Raw genomic sequence first — 21,699 nt, forward strand, 5'->3', positions numbered from 1 at the left:
GCACTACTGAGAGGTCTAGTAGTGTTGTGTACCAAGGTTGCCTTGCCCATGTCGGTGCTATTAGTATGAGTGAGTTTGTTTTGACTCAGCTTGTTTACTAGATATGGAAGGAGTGGGAGAGGGGGAAAAGCGTAAGCAAATATCCCTGACCAACTCATCCATAACGCATTGCCCTGAGACTGATCTTGTGGGTACCTGGATGCGAAGTTTTGGCATTATGCGTTTTCCTTTGTTGCAAATAGATCTATTTGTGGCGTTCCCCAACTCTGGAAGTAAGTATTCAGTATTTGGGGGTGAATCTCCCATTCGTGGATCTGTTGGTGATCCCGAGAAAGATTGTCCGCTAGCTGGTTCTGAATTCCTGGAATAAATTGTGCTATTAGTCGAATGTGGTTGTGAATCGCCCAATGCCATATTTTCTGTGCTAGGAGACACAACTGTGTTGAGTGTGTGCCTCCTTGTTTGTTTAGGTAATACATCGTTGTCATGTTGTCTGTTTTGACAAGAATGTGTTTGTAGCTTATTATGGGTTGAAATGCTTTCAGCGCTAGAAATACTGCCAATAGTTCTAAGTGATTTATGTGAAACTGTTTTTGGTGAGTGTCCCATTGTCCTTGGATGCTGTATTGATTGAGGTGTGCTCCCCACCCTATCATGGAGGCATCTGTTGTTATTGCGTATTGTGGCACTGGGCCTTGGAAAGGCCGCCCTTGGTTTAAATTTATACTGTTCCACCATTGAAGCGAGGTGTATGTTTGGCGGTCTACCAACACCAGATCTAGAATTTGACCCTGTGCCTATGACCACTGTGATGCTAGGCACTGTTGTAAGGGCCGCATGTGCAACCTTGCTTTTGGGACAATGGCTATGCATGAGGACATCATGCCTAGGAGTTTCATCACCTTTTTGACTTGTATTTTTTGATTTGGATACATGGCCTGTATTACATTGTGAAATGCCTGAACCCTTTGTGGACTTGGAGTGGCAATCCCTTTTACTGTGTTGATTGTCGCCCCTAAGTATTGCTGTGTTTGACACGGCAGAAGGTGTGACTTTGTGTAGTTGATTGAGAAACCTAGTTTGTGTAGGGTTTCTATGACATACTTTGTGTGTTGTGAACACCTTTCTAGAGTGTTGGTTTTGATTAACCAATCGTCTAGGTACGGGAACACATGTATTTGCTGCCTTCTGATATGTGCAGCTACGACTGCTAGACACTTTGTAAAAACTCTTGGCGCAGTTGTTATTCCGAATGGCAACACCTTGAATTGGTAATGTGTTCCTTGGAATACAAACCTTAAGTACTTTCTGTGTGAAGGATGTATCGGTATATGGAAATATGCATCCTTTAGGTCTAGTGTGGTCATGTAGTCTTGTTGTTTGAGTAGTGGGATTACGTCTTGTAATGTCACCATGTGAAAGTGATCTGATTTGATGTAGGTATTTAATGTTCGGAGATCTAATATAGGTCTCAGAGTCTTGTCTTTTTTGGGTATGAGAAAGTACAGAGAGTAAACTCCTGTTCCTTTCTGGTGTTCTGGTACTAATTCTATTGCTTCTTTTAGTAGTAATGCCTGAACTTCTAGTCCTAGAAGATCTATATGTTGTTTTGACATATTGTGTGTTTTCGGTGGCACGTTTGGAGGGAATTTGAGAAATTCTATGCAATACCCATGCTGGATAATTGCCAGTACCCAAGTGTCTGTTGTTATCTCCTCCCAATGTTTGTAAAATTGTCTTAGTCTCCCCCCCACAGGTGTTATGTGTTGGGGATGTGTGACTTGGAAGTCACTGTTTGTTTTGAGGGGTTTTGGGGCTTTGGAACTTCCCTCTATTTTGGGGGAATTGTGCCCCTCTATATTGCCCCCGAAAACTTCCCCGCTGGTATTGGCTTTGATAAGTGGGCCTTGCTTGTGAGGTTGTGGCCTCTGTAGGTTAACCTCGAAACCCTCCCCTAAATGGTGTTTTGCGAAATGTGCCTCTGCTTTGTGGGGAGTAGAGTGCGCCCATGGCTTTTGCGGTATCAGTATCTTTTTTGAGTTTTTCAATAGCAGTGTCGACTTCCGGCCCAAACAACTGCTGTTCATTAAAGGGCATATTCAGCACGGCTTGTTGTATTTCCGGCTTGAATCCTGACGTACGCAACCATGCGTGTCTCCTTATTGTTATTGCAGTATTTACTGTCCTTGCAGCTGTATCTGCTGTGTCCATTGATGACCGTTTCTGATTATTGGAGATACTTTGTCCTTCTTCTACCACTTGTTGTGCCCTTTTCTGGAACTCTTTGGGTAAGTGTTCTATGAAATGCTGCATTTCGTCCCAATGAGCTCTATCGTATCTTGCCAAAAGTGCTTGTGAATTGGCAATACGCCATTGGTTTGCTGCTTGTGCTGCAACTCTTTTACCCGCAGCATCGAATTTGCGACTCTCCTTGTCTGGAGGTGGTGCATCTCCCGAGGTATGAGAGTTTGCTCTCTTGCGAGCTGCTCCAACAACCACAGAATCTGGTGTTAATTGCTGCGTAATATAAACAGGGTCTGTTGGTGGTGGCTTATACTTTTTTTCCACCCTTGGAGTTATGGCTCTGCCTTTAACAGGCTCCTGAAATATTTGTTTTGAATGTTTTAGCATTCCTGGGAGCATAGGTAAGCTTTGGTATTGGCTATGAGTGGAGGAGAGTGTATTAAATAAAAAGTCATCCTCAATTGGTTCTGAATGCAAGGTGACGTTATGAAACGCAGCTGCCCTTGAGACCACCTGCGTGTAGGATGTACTGTCTTCAGGTGGCGACGGCCTTGTAGGGTAACAGTCTGGGCTGTTATCTGATACAGGAGCATCATAAAGGTCCCATGCATTAGGATCATCTTGGCTCATTGCAGTATGAGTCGGAGATTGCATCAGTGGTGGAGTGGCTACCGGTGATGTGTGCATTGATGGTGGTGGAGACGGTGGCGGAGTTGTTTGTCTTGCCACCTTTGCCTGTGGCTGCTTGTCCTTTTCTTGAAAGGCAAGTCTTCTTTTCATCTTAATTGGGGGAAGAGTACTTATCTTCCCTGTTATTTTTTTTAATGTGGAGCCTTCTTTGAGTGTAGTCTGGCTCAACAGATTGAAGTTCCTCTCCGAACTTATGTCCTTGCATCTGGGAGGACAATCCCTGTTCCTCTGTGTAGGAACCTGTTTTCGGTTCCGAGGCTGGATGTTTCGGAATCGAAATCTTTTCGGTCGCCTTTTTGGGCTCCGAGGCAACCTTCTTAATTTTCGGCGTCGTTGTTTCTCGGTGCCGAACCATTTTGGTGCCACTGTCTCGGTGCCGAATCTGTTCGGGGCCGGTGTCTCGGGCCCGAGATTGCTGTGTGGCGGTATCTCGACTGGAGTCGGATGACTTCGCCACATGCATGCCCTTTTTCAGTGCCGATGATCGGTCACCTATCTTTCGGGTTAAGCCATGGCCTGTTGGCGGTGGCGTCCCCTGGGCTTTTGTTGTCTTCTCGTGAGTTTTATGTTTCGATGTCTTACTCACGGTTTTTGGCGTTTCTTCGGGATCGAGCTCGTCCGAGTCCGATTCATGGATGGAGAAGCTTTCTTCTTCCTCCTCGAAACGCCCTTGTCCTGTCGGCGCCGACGCCATCTGCAGTCTTCTTGCTCTTCGGTCTCTTAATGTCTTCCTCGACCGAAACGCTCGACAGGCTTCACAGGTATCCTCCTTGTGCTCTGGAGACAGACACAAGTTACAGACCAGATGCTGATCTGTATATGGATATTTGTTATGGCATTTTGGGCAGAAGCGGAATGGGGTCCGTTCCATCAGCCTTGAAGAGACACGTGGCCGGGCCGACCAGGCCCCGACGGGGGGAATCGAAAAAACCCCGAAGGGCCACCGGAGCTCTTCAAAAGTCAGTGTCGATGTGTTATAACTAACCCAATACCGAACGCCAACAATACCGACGATTTTTCTGAGATTCTAAGTAACTTTCCGACCAGAAACACGGAGCGAAAAGGAACACGTCCGAACCCGATGGCGGAAAAAAAACAATCTACGATGGAGTCGACGCCCATGCGCAATGGAGTCGAAATGGGAGGAGTCCCTCGATCTCGTGACTCGAAAAGACTTCTTCGAAGAAAAACAACTTGTAACACTCCGAGCCCAACACCAGATGGCGGGATGTGCACAGCATGTGTATCTGTAGCTACACATGCCACCGAACATATATTTTTCATATAAACCTGGATAGATGACCTGTGATTTTGGGGGGTTGTTTGCCCTGATGTCACATTGAGGCCAGCTACAGTTCAATACAGAGCCACAGTAGACAAGAAGCCTTTCAGTTCACGTCTGGATGACCAGGATAGAACCGCAGTTTTGCGTGTAGGCTTGCGAAGCAAGTATACTGCGTGGTTAGGTCTACGAGTCAGTTTCTCAATCGGATGCTTCTGCACCAATTTAGAGTTATGGTGGTTTAGGTCCACACTTTGAATGCATTTAATTTTGGCAGTGTGCAGACTTAATGTTGAAATCTTATTAGTACACAATATGATTTTATTCCACAGAACATGGAGGAGAGAGGGACAGTGAGGAATCTGCAGTAAGACAGTCTCTACCAAAAAAAGGTGTTACTGAAGGTAACTTGTTTTTCTGATAGAGACTTAAAACTATTGATTGCTCACTTTGTGAACAGATACCAAAGCCTTAACTCTAAGGTGGGGAGTCTGTGAAATGGCTCTGACCAGGCGATTGGGTGAAATGCTAGTTCTCCAAGGACCCAGTGATCCAGGCAGTAATGCTTTGTGAATGTGTGGAGGGACACCCACGTAGCAGCCTTGCATATGTCCATGACTGGCACACCACACACAGACACAGTGGTAGCAGCCTTTGCTCTAGTGGAATGAGCCTGGCAAACCTTCTAGCGGTTGCCTCTTGGCTAGCCCATAGCAGATTTTGACACACAGTATAATCCATCTTGAGATGTTCATGTCTTGCACTGCTTTGCCTTTCTTAGCCCCAGAGAAACCGATGAAAAGTTGATCAGCCTGTCAGTGATCTCTGGCTCGGTCCACAAAGAAGTCAAGTGCCTGTTTATAGTGCAGGCGATAAAGCCACACTTTGGAGGGGTGAGGTGATGAATAGAAAGCCAAAAAGGTGATGGATCGGCCTATTCAAAAGGGAATGGCTATCTTAGGCAGGAATGCCGCAATTGTTTGGAGGACTAATTTGTCCAGGAATAAACATGTACAGGAGGGAAACACTCTCCCCTCACTTGCCATACCGATGTGAAGTCAATGAGGAATGCTGTTTTGATGGTAAGAAGATGAAGAAAGCAACTGTGTATGGGTTTGAAGGGCGTGCACATAAAATGTATAGGAGTACTAAGTAAAGATCAAACTGCAGTATGACGAATGGAGTTGAAGGGAATTATGAACCAGTCCCTTCAAAAAATTATCACAACGTGGATGGCTGATCAGATTAAAGGAAGGACGGAAGACCTTGTTGCGCCAAAAGAACATCCAATAATTTCACATACAGGGGTAGTATGTCTTGGGACGAGCACCAGACAACAAACTTCTCCCAGCCTCCTGCATAAATAGATTTAGTTGAAGGACACCTGGCTGCCAAGATGACACAGACCACTTCGGGAGGAAGATCAAAAGCCATCAACTGTCATCTCATTGCTCAATCTCCAAGCATGGAGTTGTAGGTTGTGCATGTTCAGTTGTAGGATTTGTCAATGCTGCTACGACAGGAGGTTCCTCCAAAGGGCAACCGGATTGAAGTCAAATGCTCATGGTAAGAAGTTCCAGGTACTGCGGAAGTCCCGATCCCCAGTGTAGGCAGTAGTGCAACTGCTATTCGTGATCTGCTAAGGAATTGCAGCTGAGTTTGTCTGTGCAGGCGTTCAAAGATCCTGGCAAGTGTTGTGCATTCAGGGCTATGCCCTGAGCATTCAGTCACTTCTAGAGACATAGCGCATCCTGGCACAGAGGCCATAACCCCCACTCTCCCCTGTGATTTGCAGTACCACATAGTGGTTGTGTTGCCAATGACTATCTGTATCAATGAACCCTTGAAAGTCAGGAGGAACGCCTTTAACGCCAAGAGAACCACTTACAACTCCAACAAGTTTATGTGAAGTTGAGCTTCTGCCGCAGACCAGAGTCCTCTGATCATCACCTTTCCAAGTGACCTTCCCTACCCAGTAACAATGCATCCGTCATGACCATTAGTTCTGGCTGGGGTAGAGTGGTCTGCTGCAGGTCCAACTGTGGGTGAGCAGCCACCACAGCAGGTGCGTTGCTGTCTCCTTCGACACCTGTATGAAATCTGACACAATGGCCTGTTGCTGAGCCCACTGGGACTCCAGATCCACCTGCAAAGCCTACATGTTCCACCTTGCTTAGTCCACAAGCAGGATACACAAGGCCAAGAAGTCTTGCAGCTGACTTCCCTGAAACCCATGCTGTAAGCTTAAACATGGAGATCATAGTCAGAATGTCCTGGACTCATTGAGGCGGTAGGATGACTCGGAAAAGCCCAGTATGCAGAAAGGCTCAGTAGAAGGTGATCAGTTGTGAAGGGGCCAGGTGTAACTTCTGCAAGTTGATGCAAAACGCCAAGAACGTCAACAGGATGGCCATCGCCTGGAGGTGGTGCAGAGCCCACCTTCAGTAGTCAGTCACCAAGATGGGAAGACTCATATTGCAAACCTTAGAAGATGGGTAACAACCATCAACATCATCACTATCTTGAACACCCAACGCGCACTGGTAACCCCGAAGGTGAGCAAAGAGAGCTCAAAGTGACTGCAGCCTACCAGAACCTGCAGGGAAGGCTGACTGAATGACGGGGATGTGGAAAAGGGCATCCAGTAGATCCAGACTCTTGGATCTAGGTCAGACAGAACTTGGGCCACAATGAGCATCTTGAACTTCTACTTCCTGAGGAAAAAGTTCAGATAGTGAAGACTGACTATAGGATGGAGGCCTCCATCTTTGTTCTGGCAGCAGGAAGTAACAGGATTAACAACCAGTCCCAACTTCTGATGCTTGCACCATCTCATTGGTTCCATTATTTAACAGGGCCTGAATGGGCATGTGTTCCTCGAAGGGGCGTTGTGGTGTACCCCAGAGAGATGGAGAGCAAAGGGAGGGTATATCCATTTTAGACATTGTGGAACTGATCGGTCAGATGTGATGCACTGTCACCCATGGAGATAAAAGGTGATTTGACCTTCTACATGGCGACTGTGTGCTGCCAATGGCATATGAAAGTTTTTGCAGGAGCTGTGGAGGTTTGTTCTCGCGATTGGGTAGTTTGTTGCCCCTGAGGGCCTGGACACTGGTGGTGGGATCCCCGACCTCTGCCTCGAAAGGCTGTTGCTGAGGTAAGGTTTTACATGGCCTTTGCTGGAACCCTCTTCAGGAGCCTCAAAAGGAGCAAAGTTTTGTGGGAGAACTGCCCGGAGGGGCTGCCCATGTGAGGGAGCATGCTGTTGCTTTCCTTAAAGTGTGATGAGTCCACCTTATCTCCAAAGAGACATGTGCCATGAAATGACCTATCGATCAGGAACTGTTGCACGTCTCTTGAGAACACTGTGGAGGGAATCCAAGTGTGGCACTTATGCACACACTGCTCCCAACTGCCCTACCCAACCAGTCTGCAGTGTCCAAGTCTGACCGCATGACAGATTTTGCTGCATCCTGACCAGTTTGAAGGTAATCCAGGACTGCTGGCAAGATTTATACTACCAAGTCCCATAACTCATGCAAATAGCATCCCAGGAGGCAGCTGGCGTTCACAGAGCATAAGGAGAGTCTGGCAGAAAACATACATTTGGCAAACGTTTCCATGCATTTCGACTATCTGGCAGGGCAGTCAGAAACACATAGGGGGTTGAACCGGTTGGTAGAGGCCTGGACCACCAGACCTTCTTGTGTGGTGTATTGCAGGAGAAATGATGGCGTCTCCAGGGGCAGGCCAGGTCTCCTGACTTTCAGTCTATTATCTGCTGGGCAAGACCCGGGTTCGCAGCATAGTCAGCAGTGTTTGTTAAAGAGGTTCCTGTGAGGTCCTTTATGGGGAGATTTGTGATTACCTCAGTAAATGGGCATTTGTAGTTATTGGATCTCAGCTGCTTTCCAAATAACCACGGCAAAGAAGACAGACTCTTCAGCTGATGTGCCAGAAGTAGGTAAATGAAGGGTAGTGTACAGGGAGTTACCAGGAACGGACAGCTTGAAGGTCAAAAAACAGAATGTCATCATCATAAATGTGTGAATTACCTTCTTCATCAGTGTTAGGCAGTCTGTAATGTAAAGTTAACATTTCTGAAGCTGAATAAGCTAAGGGGCAAGGAGGTTGCTACTTCGGTGGAGGTCATTGTGTATTTGCTTTCGTGGCTAAAAGGACTATTACCTCTCCCTCCGGCATCATCAGCGTTCTGGCATCGGTCAAAGTGCCATAAGAGGTACTGGACTTGACATGTCCCTGGACTCAGGGCTGACCGCGGAATGGGGTTGAGAGGCACAGTCTGCTTCGGGGAGAAATTGACCAGCAGTGGAACAACTGGAGGCCCATAGGGCACTCTAGAGGGATCGTGTATGGTACCAAACAGCCACAGCATGGTCTTTCTAAAGGTTCAGATTTGCTGCTGTATCACTAATGGATCCGAGAACTCTGGTTGCTTCAGTGTCAGCTTTGGAATCAGATCTGAGATCCGAGACAGAATTCGTGGCTTGGGAGTACCCTGGTTGTTGTGCGACTCCTTGTGATGGGATGAAGAAGATCCATGTTTTGACTTATATTTCTTATTTTTAGACTTGGTTGACGATTTCAGTCTGGAGGAAGAACGCTTGCATGAATGACCTTGGGGATGAGAACGCATCTGCGTCCTCGACTTCTAGTGGGACCAGGACTTTATGTGATGTTCTGCAACACAGAATTTGGCTTTTCAGTCCCTGATGGCCTTTGGATTCATTCAAGAGCATTTGACACAGAACATTGAGTCGTATGAGGGGCCCATCATCAACATATGTTTGTTACAATCCTTACAATGTTTCATCTCTGGTTGCTTTTTGAGAGGACATGTCCCTTGTGCACTGGAAAAAAAGTTTAAATGACTATGTAGGGGCCCGAAGTCACATTGAGGATAGGATGGATATGAAGAGAGTCCACACAACACCACTAATCAGCAAGCATGGGTATTGCTAACAAATAAAAATAAATAAATAAATAATTCTCTGGATCCAGTCTGGCACCTGTTTTTTTTTCACAAAGTAAGAAATCTGCAATTAGAAGCACTCATCAGAACTGTGCTACAAGGACATCCAGGCCATACACAAAGATTTTCTGGACTCTTGCAAGAGACACATAGCTAATGCCAGGTTTGCTTTTAGCTAATCCTTTACTTTCTATAGGTGAGGGTGACCTAGAGGTTTAACATATTTAGGTTCAGGCATCCACTAAGTATTACTGAATTACTCTTAATCCTACGCAGCCATCCAGTACCTCGCATCATTATTAAGGGAGGCAAGGCTAATGTTGCTGCACTGTTTCTGCGAGGCTGACCGGCTGAAACTCCATAATACAATGTTTCCACTGGTCAGCCCAGTGGAAAAATCGTAATACAAGGGGGGTGAGGTCGCCAGGTTGAATGTGGCCTCATCTGGCGGTCCGACGGTCGAACGGCCAAAGTCGTAACAAGGCCCTAAGTCTACTTTTTGAAAAATTAATAATTTGTAAAATGAGGTCTTGAACATTCTTCAAATTGTAAACCATCAACAATTATATAATCAAGCAATCAGAGAAACTCCAGGTCAGTCTAAAGCTAGGCATAAATAGCATCTCTCAAACAAGCACTAGCAAAGGAAATAGGTCAGGCTTTATTGTTCTAAAGAATGAAAATAAAGAGATACTCTAAGATGGGTCATGTCTCTGTGCACCACTCCACTTTTTGCCCATCTTTTTAATTTTCCAAGCAAAAACGCGATCACTTTTACGTACAAAATCAACTTTGGCACAATGTAAGCAGGATTGTGGTATCACATTTAGATGCAAAAGTACTGTGGTCCAACATCGACAGGTGAGTGAAAAATCATTCAGGAGAAAAATTGTTACGCACAGGAGAGCACATTACATTGGAGAACAAATCACATTTAGGAGCAAAGTAAGCAGGGGAAAGAAACACTTATTAATGCAAAGCCCCATTTAAGGGAAAAATACATATTGGGGAAAGCAAGCATAGGCCTTTGTCAGTCAAAAAGTGACTGACGAGGTAGCACTTCTCTGGATCAGCGCTTGCTGGAATGGAACGAAAAGAAGTGACGTCAGCGCACCTAGGTAGAGCAGGGGTACTGCTCAAGAAAAATCATCCTGATTCAGTCTGTTTGTAGACACAACACTCAGCACAGAGAAAATTTTGTAGTGAGAGGTCACATTAGGTGTAAAATACGTACAGGCGTTTGACATCAAATTTGGTGGACACCATAATGGGGTGCAGAATTATTCTCAGTGCAAAATAATCAGCATTTTGGTGCAAAATCACATTTAGATGTAGCATTGGAGGACCGCGCTAAAAGCGCTTTTTGAAAAATAAATACTCCTCCCCTGAGGTGCATGACCTCTCCCTAAGTACGTGGATTTGGAGTTATGAGCTCTGGGACGTCGCAAAAGTGGTATACAGGTAGAGTTCAATGGGATCCCAGCAGTGTACAGTTATTGTGCCATATGTTGCATGTTTTACACAATAAAGAAAACAATTTATTTCATGCAACTGAACATTCTGCTTCTTATCCAAGAGGCATCTGCACGTATGAATGTTTGTACGTTTTGAAACAGAATAAAAACAAAACTAAGTATGAGACGGAATCATTTCAAACTGCTCTGCCTTAACTGATTAACGATAACAATCCATTCAGGTTCACCATGATACTAACCTCTCTCTGTGCAGATCGGTCACCTTCACACCAGTCAGCTCTGAAAGCTCTTCCACAGATCCAATGCAAACCACCTGTGGAAGAAAATTGAAATGTATGCACATCTATTATGACAAGTAAAATATAATATAAAGATTGACAACAGGTTTTGCACTTTGCAGATGATACAATAGCGTGGTACTAATTAAAAGGATGATTACTTCTAGGCATTTGGTATTAATAATACAGGTTAGTAAACCGCTCCCATGTTACTGGTCCTTACTTTTGGCATCGGCAAATGCTGGTGCAAGCCTTTAATGGCCGGCATATCCCTCTGCTATACTACTGCCATACTTTAAGTGATAGTACCTAGAGAACATGCAAGTGACACAGCAACTAATCCTTTTTGGTAAAAAGGATCTGCATAGGTACCAAACTAACCTAATCTGTATGATGTTGATCTGTGCATTTGGAGCCTAGTCTAAACATCTGAGGCTGTACCAGCAGGTGGGAAAACTGCACTTGGCATTTGAAGCCAAATCTGCACCCTGGACTGAGCATTTGGTGTTGCTATCTGAAGACTGGGCCTTTACGGCGATCCCCATTCATGGGATGCAATACTGAGCACTTAAAACAATACATAGACATGGGGATGCAGCAAAGGGCATGTGACTGGTATCACAGTCTAAACTAGGCATTTCAATAAACTAGGGGTAGACTACACTAGGAATCTGAGACCAAAACTGTATTTGTGGAGGATGCACTGAGAAGCTGTCGTTACCTTAGAACACACAATCCTGTATCCCACATGGATATAATTGGACATCTGAAACTACACCTAGTAAACTAGAACATGTTGGGAACATTTGGAGCTATGCCTAGGTACCTGCACCTGTACTTAAGAATCTGAGACAGCATCTAGCCAGTTGAGGCAGCATCAGGTCATCTGAGGTGGAGCCTGGACAACTAGGGGGCTGTAAATTCAATAAGGTCTGCTTTAGTAGCTGAGGGTGTACAATAGTAGTTGCTTAACCGTTGCATAGATTCTGACCTTGAAGCTCATCTAGATTCATACACTGTGCAATATTCCACTATCAAGTGGTTGGGTCCAGCTGTGTTCTGAATCTCAAAAACCTTTTTTTTTTTACTTTTAATGTATTGCCATGGGTGGAGTCCGTATGACTCACTATAGTGTCAACCGTAATCCTACAAACCCCCCTACGCGACGTCCATGTTAGATTATTCTTGTATGTTTAGTTTTATTGGCAATGACTCCCCTCCTTCACTAGAGAGGTGGGAGGTTTACAGGTGAATCTAGTGGAGCCATAAAATCATTACAGACAAGTAACTAGTATCTTCAGCAGCATGAAAAGTCTTCCTGAGTCACCTGATGTGCACTGACTATATAGTGGTATTTGCACTTATAGAAGAGTGTGTGAAGAGACAGTAGCACCAGACAACTGCTTTAAAACTGCCCGACCTTCTCCAGACTCTGTTTGCTTGAATATCCCCACAGAATTTTTTTGTAGACACATATCTAGAAGGCCCTGATGCAGCAATAAAAATCTATTTTAAAGACATTGCCTATAAACGCTAATGTAGCCCTTCCCTTCCCTGTCAAATGCGCTATTGGTTTAAGGTCTAAAATGTTATTGGGTAACTGAAAACATGAATTGTCTGAACAATCCATCTTGCTACGGTATCTTCAGACACATTGTCCCCAGCAGCTGAAGGACATGTGCCACAAAGAACTGTTTACACTTTGATATTCTGTGTCTCTTGAATGTAGTACATAATATTTCTACATCTAATATGTGTAAAGCACCTTCCACTACAGTAGATTAGTTCTATAAGGACGGCAACTCTATAGATTGTTTTACATAATAATGTGACAATACATTTGGGATGAAAGTAGAAATTGTACTCATTACTGTCTTGACCTTGTGAAACATAAAGTAGGATTTATCTTCTTTGCTGTCAGTGTCTGTTTAATTCACTACTTCTACCTAGACTAGGTACGTGAATGCTTCTAAAAATTCTGTTTTTCAAAGCAATAGATTTTAATGTTATCTTATACTTTGGTTCAAAAGATGCATTCATTAGCCCACCTAACACTAACTTTAGGCTCCACTGAGGTGGCAGAACTCCATGCGGCAGGTAAAGATTGCTGACCCGTTCTAATAATGGTTTAATGACCGATTTTGTAAAGAGCTGAGCTGGATGTGTACTGCTTATATATGCCACAATGGGTGATGCATAACGGAGTTCAGATTCGAAGGTAATATTAGTGTTTCCTAATTACTGATTTATAATACTTTTCTTTCTAACATGCCTTTGTTTTTTGCTTTCTTTCCTACTTAAAAGCACTCAAAGTTATCTGGGGGATACCATTCTCTGCTATCTCAGAATCCATTGGACGATCTGTCGATCTAGTGGTTCAGATTGAAACATATTTGCATCCTACAATGATAGCAAATCCTTGTGTGCTTGACTTATGATTATATTAAGATGTAACATTTCCATCCATTTAAAGTAAGTTCCATATCGGGTGTAGCCATCTGGGGGCCACTGGAAATAGTGGCATTTTCAATTACTTTACTGCAGTCGGGATAAGAGGTATTAGTAGCAATGTGTATGGAAATTTCCCCTACGAACACAGCATTCATATGTGGGATTGTGGATGGTAATACCTGGGATGCAAAACTTTGTCATTTGCATTTTTACAAGGTGCAAAACAGATCCACATCTGGTTTTGCCCATGCGATGAAAATGCTGGATAAGTTTGTTTTAACTTCTATTCATGTGGCATTTCTGTCAGTTAAGCAATCTGCCTGAACATTTTGCACACCTGGCACGTGGTCTGTCGATGTTGACAGAGAAAAGGATATTTTGCTACTCTACCTGCTCAAGTGCAACACTGTTGTGTTGTCTGAATATGAAGACACTTTTTTGTATCGGACACTGAAAAGCCTTGAACCTCTTGGATAGGAAGGACGTGCAGGGCACACAAAGCCCACTTGATGTCAGAGATAGACTTTTGTTTTAAATGTGGTAGGCGCTGTAATGCTCGGCCATTGATCCCTACCCCACTGTCCCTAGTGCCGTAACATAGACTGGAGGATTTACCACTATAATTTCCCCTGGGATGAGAGGAAGGGGCAGAACCCCACTACGAGCCAATGACATATTGTTTTACTAAAAAAATATAAAATGGGGTGGGGGACAGTCCATGCACCGGGTCATAACGCCCAACTCTTATAGCCCAACAGTCATTCTGCCCGCACTTGAGGTTGGTGTGGGGGGGGGGCATAGCCCACTGTATGCCAGAAATGAATCTGTTAAAAGAAAAAGGGGAGTGGTTCCACCCTACGTGGAACTGGGCCATTCTACACACCACTGAGGACACAACAGTATTTTCTGGCCGAAACACCCTCCCTGTGCCCCATGGGGCCTACAGACTGAATTATGCATCCATCCCCCATGGCAACAGAGAGGACGTTGTAATGCTTTTGGGTGCAGTTCTGACCTATGAGTCAGCAGAGACTGGGTTAGCCCCTCCTTTCTGCCTCCTGCGATTGACAAAAGGACTGTTTGCGGCCTGAGCTGCAGTGCAGTGTCACAGTGGGCACTCCCCTCTGTTTCTCACTTTGTGCTCTGGTGGGCTTCCTCACCCCTTGGAGAAGTACTTTGCCTGTAAATACCGCAATATGCCAACCCAGGGAACACAAAGCCACCAAAAAATCTTGTTGTTTCCTTGTTGCGTTTTGGAGTCTTTCCTGTCACTAGACTCATCCACATAAGTGGAGTATCATTTTATTCAGAAATATGGGAATGCTGGATGGGAGGAGTTTTGTGAATCACCACTGATGTTGGAATTTTCTCTCACAGAAATGTGAAACAAGTCTGTGCTTTTAGCAAAAGGTTGATGCTTGTAAGACAATCTTGGCAAGAAAACGTAGAGGGATCCAGGCAAGACATCATCCTGGACTCCGTCTTCATGTCTAGTTTTCGGAAATGTTTGGGTCTGTTATTATTAGATGGGTGCCCATCAAGTCCAGGCTCACTTGTCTGGAAGTGGTGACACCTGATGATTGTTTATTTTTAATTAGCCTGTATCATCTGCACCAGCTGTAAATTATTCTTGAGATCGGACAGAGCTGTACTATGTTGCCTACTCTGTTACTCTAGTACCATTCATTAGATCCGCACATTTAAGTTTGGCTTCGTAGCCTCACAGTCTAGTATGAATCTGAATAAATTGCTTTTACTTTTCTGTGCCTCAGATCCCTAGTTACTGCTTAGTAACGGTATTATCAGAACACATTGGTGCCTACTAACCAAGAAGCTAAGGCCCAGTTTGGTCACATCTAACTTCTACAAACCATTATACAGAACCATATTTGCACATTTGGCAATTAGAAAGGGTGGTGGGAGAGTTAGAGAGGCGGCACGATATCTGCATGGTTAATGCCAGAGATGAAGAAGAGATGGTGTATGGAAATGGAAGCTTCCTTAAGTTGCACTTAATCCAAACAACCGACCAGCTTGTTACAGATCAATCCAAACAGGATGTCCCCCAAGAATGCACCTACAGTGAAAGAAGGGCACTCAAAAATAGATAACCACACACGGTTCAATTGCACTATAGCTATTCTTTCTGATTCAAATGCCACCTTTTCCTTTTTTTTTTACCATTCATTCAGTCTATTTATGGTCCTTATTTTTTCCATTTACCCAGTTCCTTTGTTCACGGCTTATTCTTTCTTCATGGACGACATCCCATCACACTTTAGTCACTGCTTGTTCATTTGACAATTCTTCATTCAGCGAACCAAATTACATGACTGCAGTTCATTATCACTTCCATCCAGTGTCAAAGATTTTCTTATATTCAATATTTCTCAATAAGCGATCAGCCTTTCTTCATGTTGGCCATTTCTTCATCCAATGCCCATTATTTCTTCATTTTCACAATTCCCTCCTCTGTGATCATGTTTTTCTTCACTTTGAACATTCCATTGTCTGGTGGTCGTTCTGCTCCAAGTTTATCGTTCCTTCAACCAGTCCTACTAGTTCTCTCATGCTCGTCCTTTCAGTGTCAGGAAGTTATTTCTTCATTTTCACTATCCCTTTGGCCTGTGATCATTCCTTTCTCATTTTCAGAATTCCTTAATTTTGTATGTTAATTACTCATTCACATCATTCAATTCATTCAGTGGTCATAATTATATGGTAACTATTCCTACATCTAGTCGTTATTTTTGGGCCTCACTTACAAAACAGTAACAGTGAAATACCTATTGTGAACGTATAGTATCCAGCCCATCCATTGCTTACCATTGATTGGCTTTGTCACTCATTTGCTTACTACTTATTCAATGGCCTCCCTTCCTCTTCTTGTGTTTGTGCCTGCCTTGGAGCATAGCCTCTCTACATTCCTTTTGATTAGCTGACATGTATTTTTCCACTGTTCACATTTTGAGAAATATTTATTTTCTTTTTCAGTCAATAATCCATGGGAGTGCATGTGTTTTCTAGCTCTCTCTCTCTCATGTGCTGCTTCCCCCCTTGGGCACATCTCAACTCCCTGATGTTTGCTCTAAACCCTCCCAAGCGTGTCTGTAAAGTGCAGCAATAGGGCTATATTTACTGGGGTATAGATGAAAAGCAAACTTTTTTTTTATAACCAATTTTCATGTTTTATACATAAAGGAACATGTCACATTTACAGACTTGATAAAGTAAGGCATAACATTTCTACAACCTGCGTGCCCGGAGGAGCCCAACTCCACCCTATGTGAAGATCCATCTGGCTCCAGTGTCTTGCAGTCTGGTACAAAGCTATCACCGTCTTGCTTCTGTTGAAGAGTTTACCATCCACTTGGACCAAATCTTAGTGTGCTTCTTCGGGCATCTCCGTGCCATGTACACAGGTCTTTCCATCTAGGTGCACCAGTCTACCCCTCGCCTCCATTTCGAGAGCATGGGTGAACTGCTTGCTGTCCACTGTGCTGCAATGTCTCTTTTTGCCACCAAAAGAGCTGAGCCCATCAACGCCTTATCTGCCAAGGAACCCCCCACACCCTCCATTACACTCAATAGGACCATCAAAGAAAAAGGTTCCAGGGTTTGACCTAGCACCGTGGAAAGTTCAGTTAGGATCTGTGACCAGTAGCGTGTAATGACTCGACAGGACCAGACGAAATGGAAAAAAATCAGCAAGTAAACAAGAGCAGCGTGTACACTGGGAGGGTCAGCCAGTGTCCAGCTCTATGCAGTATGGCCACGGTAAGGTAAGCACATTGCAGGTAGAATGTCTGCATTTGCTGCAGCTTGGCACAGATCGCAATGACCCATCAGCGCAACTCGCCAATCCTCATTTTCCATCGGGCCAAGACAGTTTTACCAGCGGGACGGCAAGTGCTGGAGGGTCTCAGAGGGAGTTAATGTTAGTGAGCAATATATTTGTGAGACTCTAGCCTTGCCCAAGGTGCCCAATCTCAATTTGGACACCTCGGCCTCCATAGGACTAAATTCAGGTACAGGAGTATCCTCAGATGTGTGCCCTCAGAACATGTCGTAATTGCAAGAATATTGGAATTGTGTAGTGGGCAATGAGTATGTTTGTTGGAGGACCTGGAAAGACATGTGTGCGCCTGACCATATATCGCCCAATAGTGTGAGGTCTATGGTATCCCAGCAAGAAAAGCCCTCTGGAGCAGCTATCTCATGCAGATATGTCCCTTGCCATAAGGGAGTGTGTTGTGTGATTTTCTGGCAGATGTATTCAAAAGAGGCGTGGAGATGGAGACAGGGGGCATCACTTTCGGCCAGGTTTGATAGATGTAACAGTACATCGTCTGCGTAAAGGGCGATGCGGTCTTCATCACCCCTGGGCCATCTCCAGCTAGTAAGTAATGTGTCACAACAGATCAACCGCACGAGGGGCTCTATGGCTAAGGCAAAAAAATGAGAGGGGATAAGGAACAGCCCTTCCATTCCCCTGTAAACAGAAAAGCCCTCTGATACTGTCCCATTAATGAGTAAGTTGCAAATACAACAGTTGGACTATATGGCAACAATTTATTTCCAAAGCCAGTGTAGGAAAATGGCTTCCTGTTGCAGTTACCCCCACTTTTTGCTTGATATTGATGCTGACTTGACTGAGAAGTGTGCTGGGACCCTACTAACCAGGCCCCAGCACCAGTGTTCCTTCACCTAAAATGTACCATTGTTTCCACAATTGGCACACCCCTGGCACACAGATAAGTCCCTTGTAAAAGGTACCAGTGGTACCAAGGGCCCTGTGACCAGGGAAGGTCCCTAATGGCTGCAGCATATGTTGTGCCACCCTAAGGGACCACTCACCTAACACATGCACACTGCCATTGTAGATTGTGTGTGTTGGTGGGGAGAAAAGGTCAAAGTCGACATGACATCCCCCTCAGGATGCCATGCCCACAAAATACTGCCTGTGGCATAGGTAAGTCACCCCCTAGCAGGCCTTACAGCCCTAAGGCAGAGTGCACTATACCACAGGTGAGGGCATAGCTGCATGAGCAATATGCCCCTACAGTGTCTAAGTCTATTCTTAGATGTTGTAAGTACAGTGTGGCCATAGTAAGTATATGGTCTGGGAGTTTGTCAAAAACGAACTCCACAGCTCCATAATGGCTACAATGAATACTGGGAAGTTTGGTATCGAACTTCTCAGAATAATAAACCCACACTGATGCCAGTGTTGGATTTATTAAAAAAATGCACACAGAGGGCATCTTAGAGATGCCCCCAGTATTTTACCCAATCCTTCAGTGCAGGACTGACTAGTCTGTGCCAGCCTGCTGCTGAGAGACGAGTTTCTGACCCCCTGGGGCGAGAGCCTTTGTGCTCTCTGAGGACAGAAACAAAAGCCTGCTCTCGGTTGAGGTGCTTCACACCTCCTCCCTGCAGGAACTGTAACACCTAGCAGTGCGCCTCAAAGGCTCAGGCTTCGTGTTACAATGCTCCAGGGCACTTCAGCTAGTGGAGATGCCCGCCCCCTGGACACAGCCCCACTTTTGGTGGCAAGTCCAGGGGAGATAATGAGAAAAACAAGGAGGAGTCACCCACCCTAAGGTGTCCTGAGCTGAGGTGACCCTTGCCTTTAGAAATCCTCCATCATGATTTTGGAGGATTCCCCCAATAGGAATAGGGATGTGCCCCCCTCCCCTCAGGGAGGAGGCACAAGGAGGGTGTAGCCACCCTCAAGGACAGTTGCCATTGACTACTGCCCTTCCAGCCCTAAAACACACCCCTAAATTCAATATTTAGGGGCACCCCAGAACCTAGGAAACTAGATTCCTGCAACCTGAAGAAACAAAAAGGACTGCTGACCTGCAAGCCTGCAGAGAAGGAGGAAGACGACAACTGCTTTGGCCCCAGCCCTGCCGGCCTGTCTCCAACTTAAAAAACCTGCGACCAGCGACGCATCCGACAGGGACCAGCGACCTCTGAAGCCTCAGGGGACTGACCTGGACTAAAGGACCAAGAAACTCCTATGAACAGCGGCCCTGTTCAAAACCAGCTACTTCTTTGCCACAAAGAAGCAACTTCTAAAGACTGCACGTTCCCCGCCGGAAGCGTGAGACTTCTCACTCTGCACCAGACACCCCCGGCTCGAGATTCAGAGAACCAACACCTCAGGGAGGACTCCCCGGCGACTGCGAGCCCATGAGTAACCAGAGACGACCCTCCCCCCCCCCCCCCCTTGAGCCCCCACAGCGACGCCTACAGAGAGAATCCAGAGGCTCACCCTGACCGCGACTGCCCGGACGCCTGGAACCAACACTGCACCCATAGCCCCCAGGACCTGAAGGAACCGAACTTCAACGCAGGAGTGACCCCCAGGTGACCCTCTGCCTAGCCCAGGTGGTGGCTGTCCCGAGAAGTCCCCCCCCCCCCCTCCCCGTGCCCGCCTGCACCGTTAGAGTGACCCCCGGGTCCCTCCATTGTTTCCTACCTGAACCCAGACACCTGCTTTGCACACTGCACCCGGCCGCCCCTGTGCCGCTGAGGGTGTGTTTTGTGTGCCTACTTGTGCCCCCCCCCCCCCCTAGTGCTCTACAAAACCCCCCTGGTCTCCCACCCCCCCCCCCGAGGACGCAGGTACTTGCCTGCTGGCAGACTGGAACCGGAGAACCTCTGTTCTCCATTGGTGCCTGTGTGTTTTGGGCACCTCTTTGACCTCTGCACCTGACCGGCCCTGAGCTGCTGGTGTGGTAACTTTGGGGTCAACGGTGGGCTGCCTATACCCCAGAACTGAGACTTGTAAGTGTTTTACTTACTTCCTAATCTAACCTTTATTACCTCCCCCAGGAACTGTTGATTTTTGCAGTGTCCACTTTGAAAATAGCTTATTGCCATTTTTACAAAGACTGTATATGATATTGCTTTTAGTCAAAGTTCCTAAAGTATCTAAGTGAAGTACCTTGCATTTAAAGTGTTTAATGTAAATCTTGAACCTGTGGTTCTTAAAATAAACTAATATATTTTTCAATATAAAACCTTATTGGCCTGGAGTAAGTCTTTGAGTGTGTGTTCCTCATTTATTGCCTGTGTGTGTACAACAAATGCTTAACACTACCCTCTGATAGGACTAATGCTCGACCACACTACCACAAAATAGAGCATAAGAATTATGTAATTTTGCCACTATCTTACCTCTAAGTGGAACCCTTGGACTCTGTGCACACTATTTCTTACTTTGAAATAGTATATATACAGAGCCAACTTCCTACAGCCAGCGTTTGAGGAGTTGACTCAGGTAGCCCCAATCCCCTGCATCAAATGCTTTCTCGAAATCTATCAGCAGTAAGGCCAGTGGAGTCGGGAGAGTGTGCTGATGCGCCAATGCAACATGCAAGCGCCACAGGCAATACCTGGATAAAGAGCAAACTGTAAGGGTTGTTTTTGTTTTTATCTCTTGCATTCCACATACTGCATGAAAACAAAAATTTTGGCACACAAGTTTTTATGGAGTTTGGGATGGGCCATCTTCTGCATTCACTCAGCTGGTGTCTGCAGCAGATGGTGTATCTTATAGCATGTCCATAAATCTGCTCTTTGGGCTACAGCAGAGAACTAAATGGTGAAATCTAATTGAAAGTAAATCAGAACTCCGGCATTGGCATGTTTTTCCCTTTACATCCTTGCACTTTTTTACTTTTTTTTAAAAAATCTGCACAGAATTTCCTCAGTGAAACGTATTTGAAAAATAACCCATGTGATATACAAAGATTGAAAACACGGACTTCAATGTACAGTTTTGAGATAGCATAAGTTAAGGCATCTGCTTTCCTCCAGTATTTTTCTTTCCATTTCTATTTTTTAAGCAGTACTTTACAAACTAACATTGGCAAAGCCAACCGCTTGGTGCCAGCATTAGAAAGGTGATTCCTATTGACTTTGTCAATGCTTGTTTCGTAAGAACCATGCATTTATACAGCAATTGTTTTTTAGTCACACTCACTGAGTATTCTTTCTACGCTATCACTATTCTTTTCAAAACTGACTTCTAAACCCTAACACCCTCAAGAAAAAATTATCAAAACAGTACCCCAAGGGTCTCCAACCTTATCAGTAAAGAGCTATTTATGCACAATGAAAATCATCCCGAGCCTCTATTATTAGAGTTGTAACATTCATCACCTGAGACAAGTTTACATTTGAGGCCACTACTTGCAAGATTACCAGCACTGATCCATGCAGGGCATCAGCCACAATTCAGAGAAGTATTGTAAAAAATGCTTTATCAGT

General features: G+C 45.1%; 1 protein-coding gene across 1 annotated transcript in view; it reads right to left on the reverse strand.

Annotated features, from left to right (window-relative positions):
- Positions 1–21,699, reverse strand: part of IARS1 (isoleucyl-tRNA synthetase 1) — a 703,557-nt gene that overhangs the window by 411,935 nt on the left and 269,923 nt on the right. Inside the window, exon 15 of the mRNA XM_069206674.1 lies at positions 10,927–11,000. Within this exon, the coding sequence (XP_069062775.1) occupies positions 10,927–11,000 (74 nt within the window). The remainder of the gene's footprint in view (positions 1–10,926; positions 11,001–21,699) is intronic.

This window comes from Pleurodeles waltl, chromosome 9, assembly GCF_031143425.1.
Source record: "Pleurodeles waltl isolate 20211129_DDA chromosome 9, aPleWal1.hap1.20221129, whole genome shotgun sequence".
Taxonomy (NCBI): Eukaryota; Metazoa; Chordata; class Amphibia; order Caudata; family Salamandridae; genus Pleurodeles; species Pleurodeles waltl.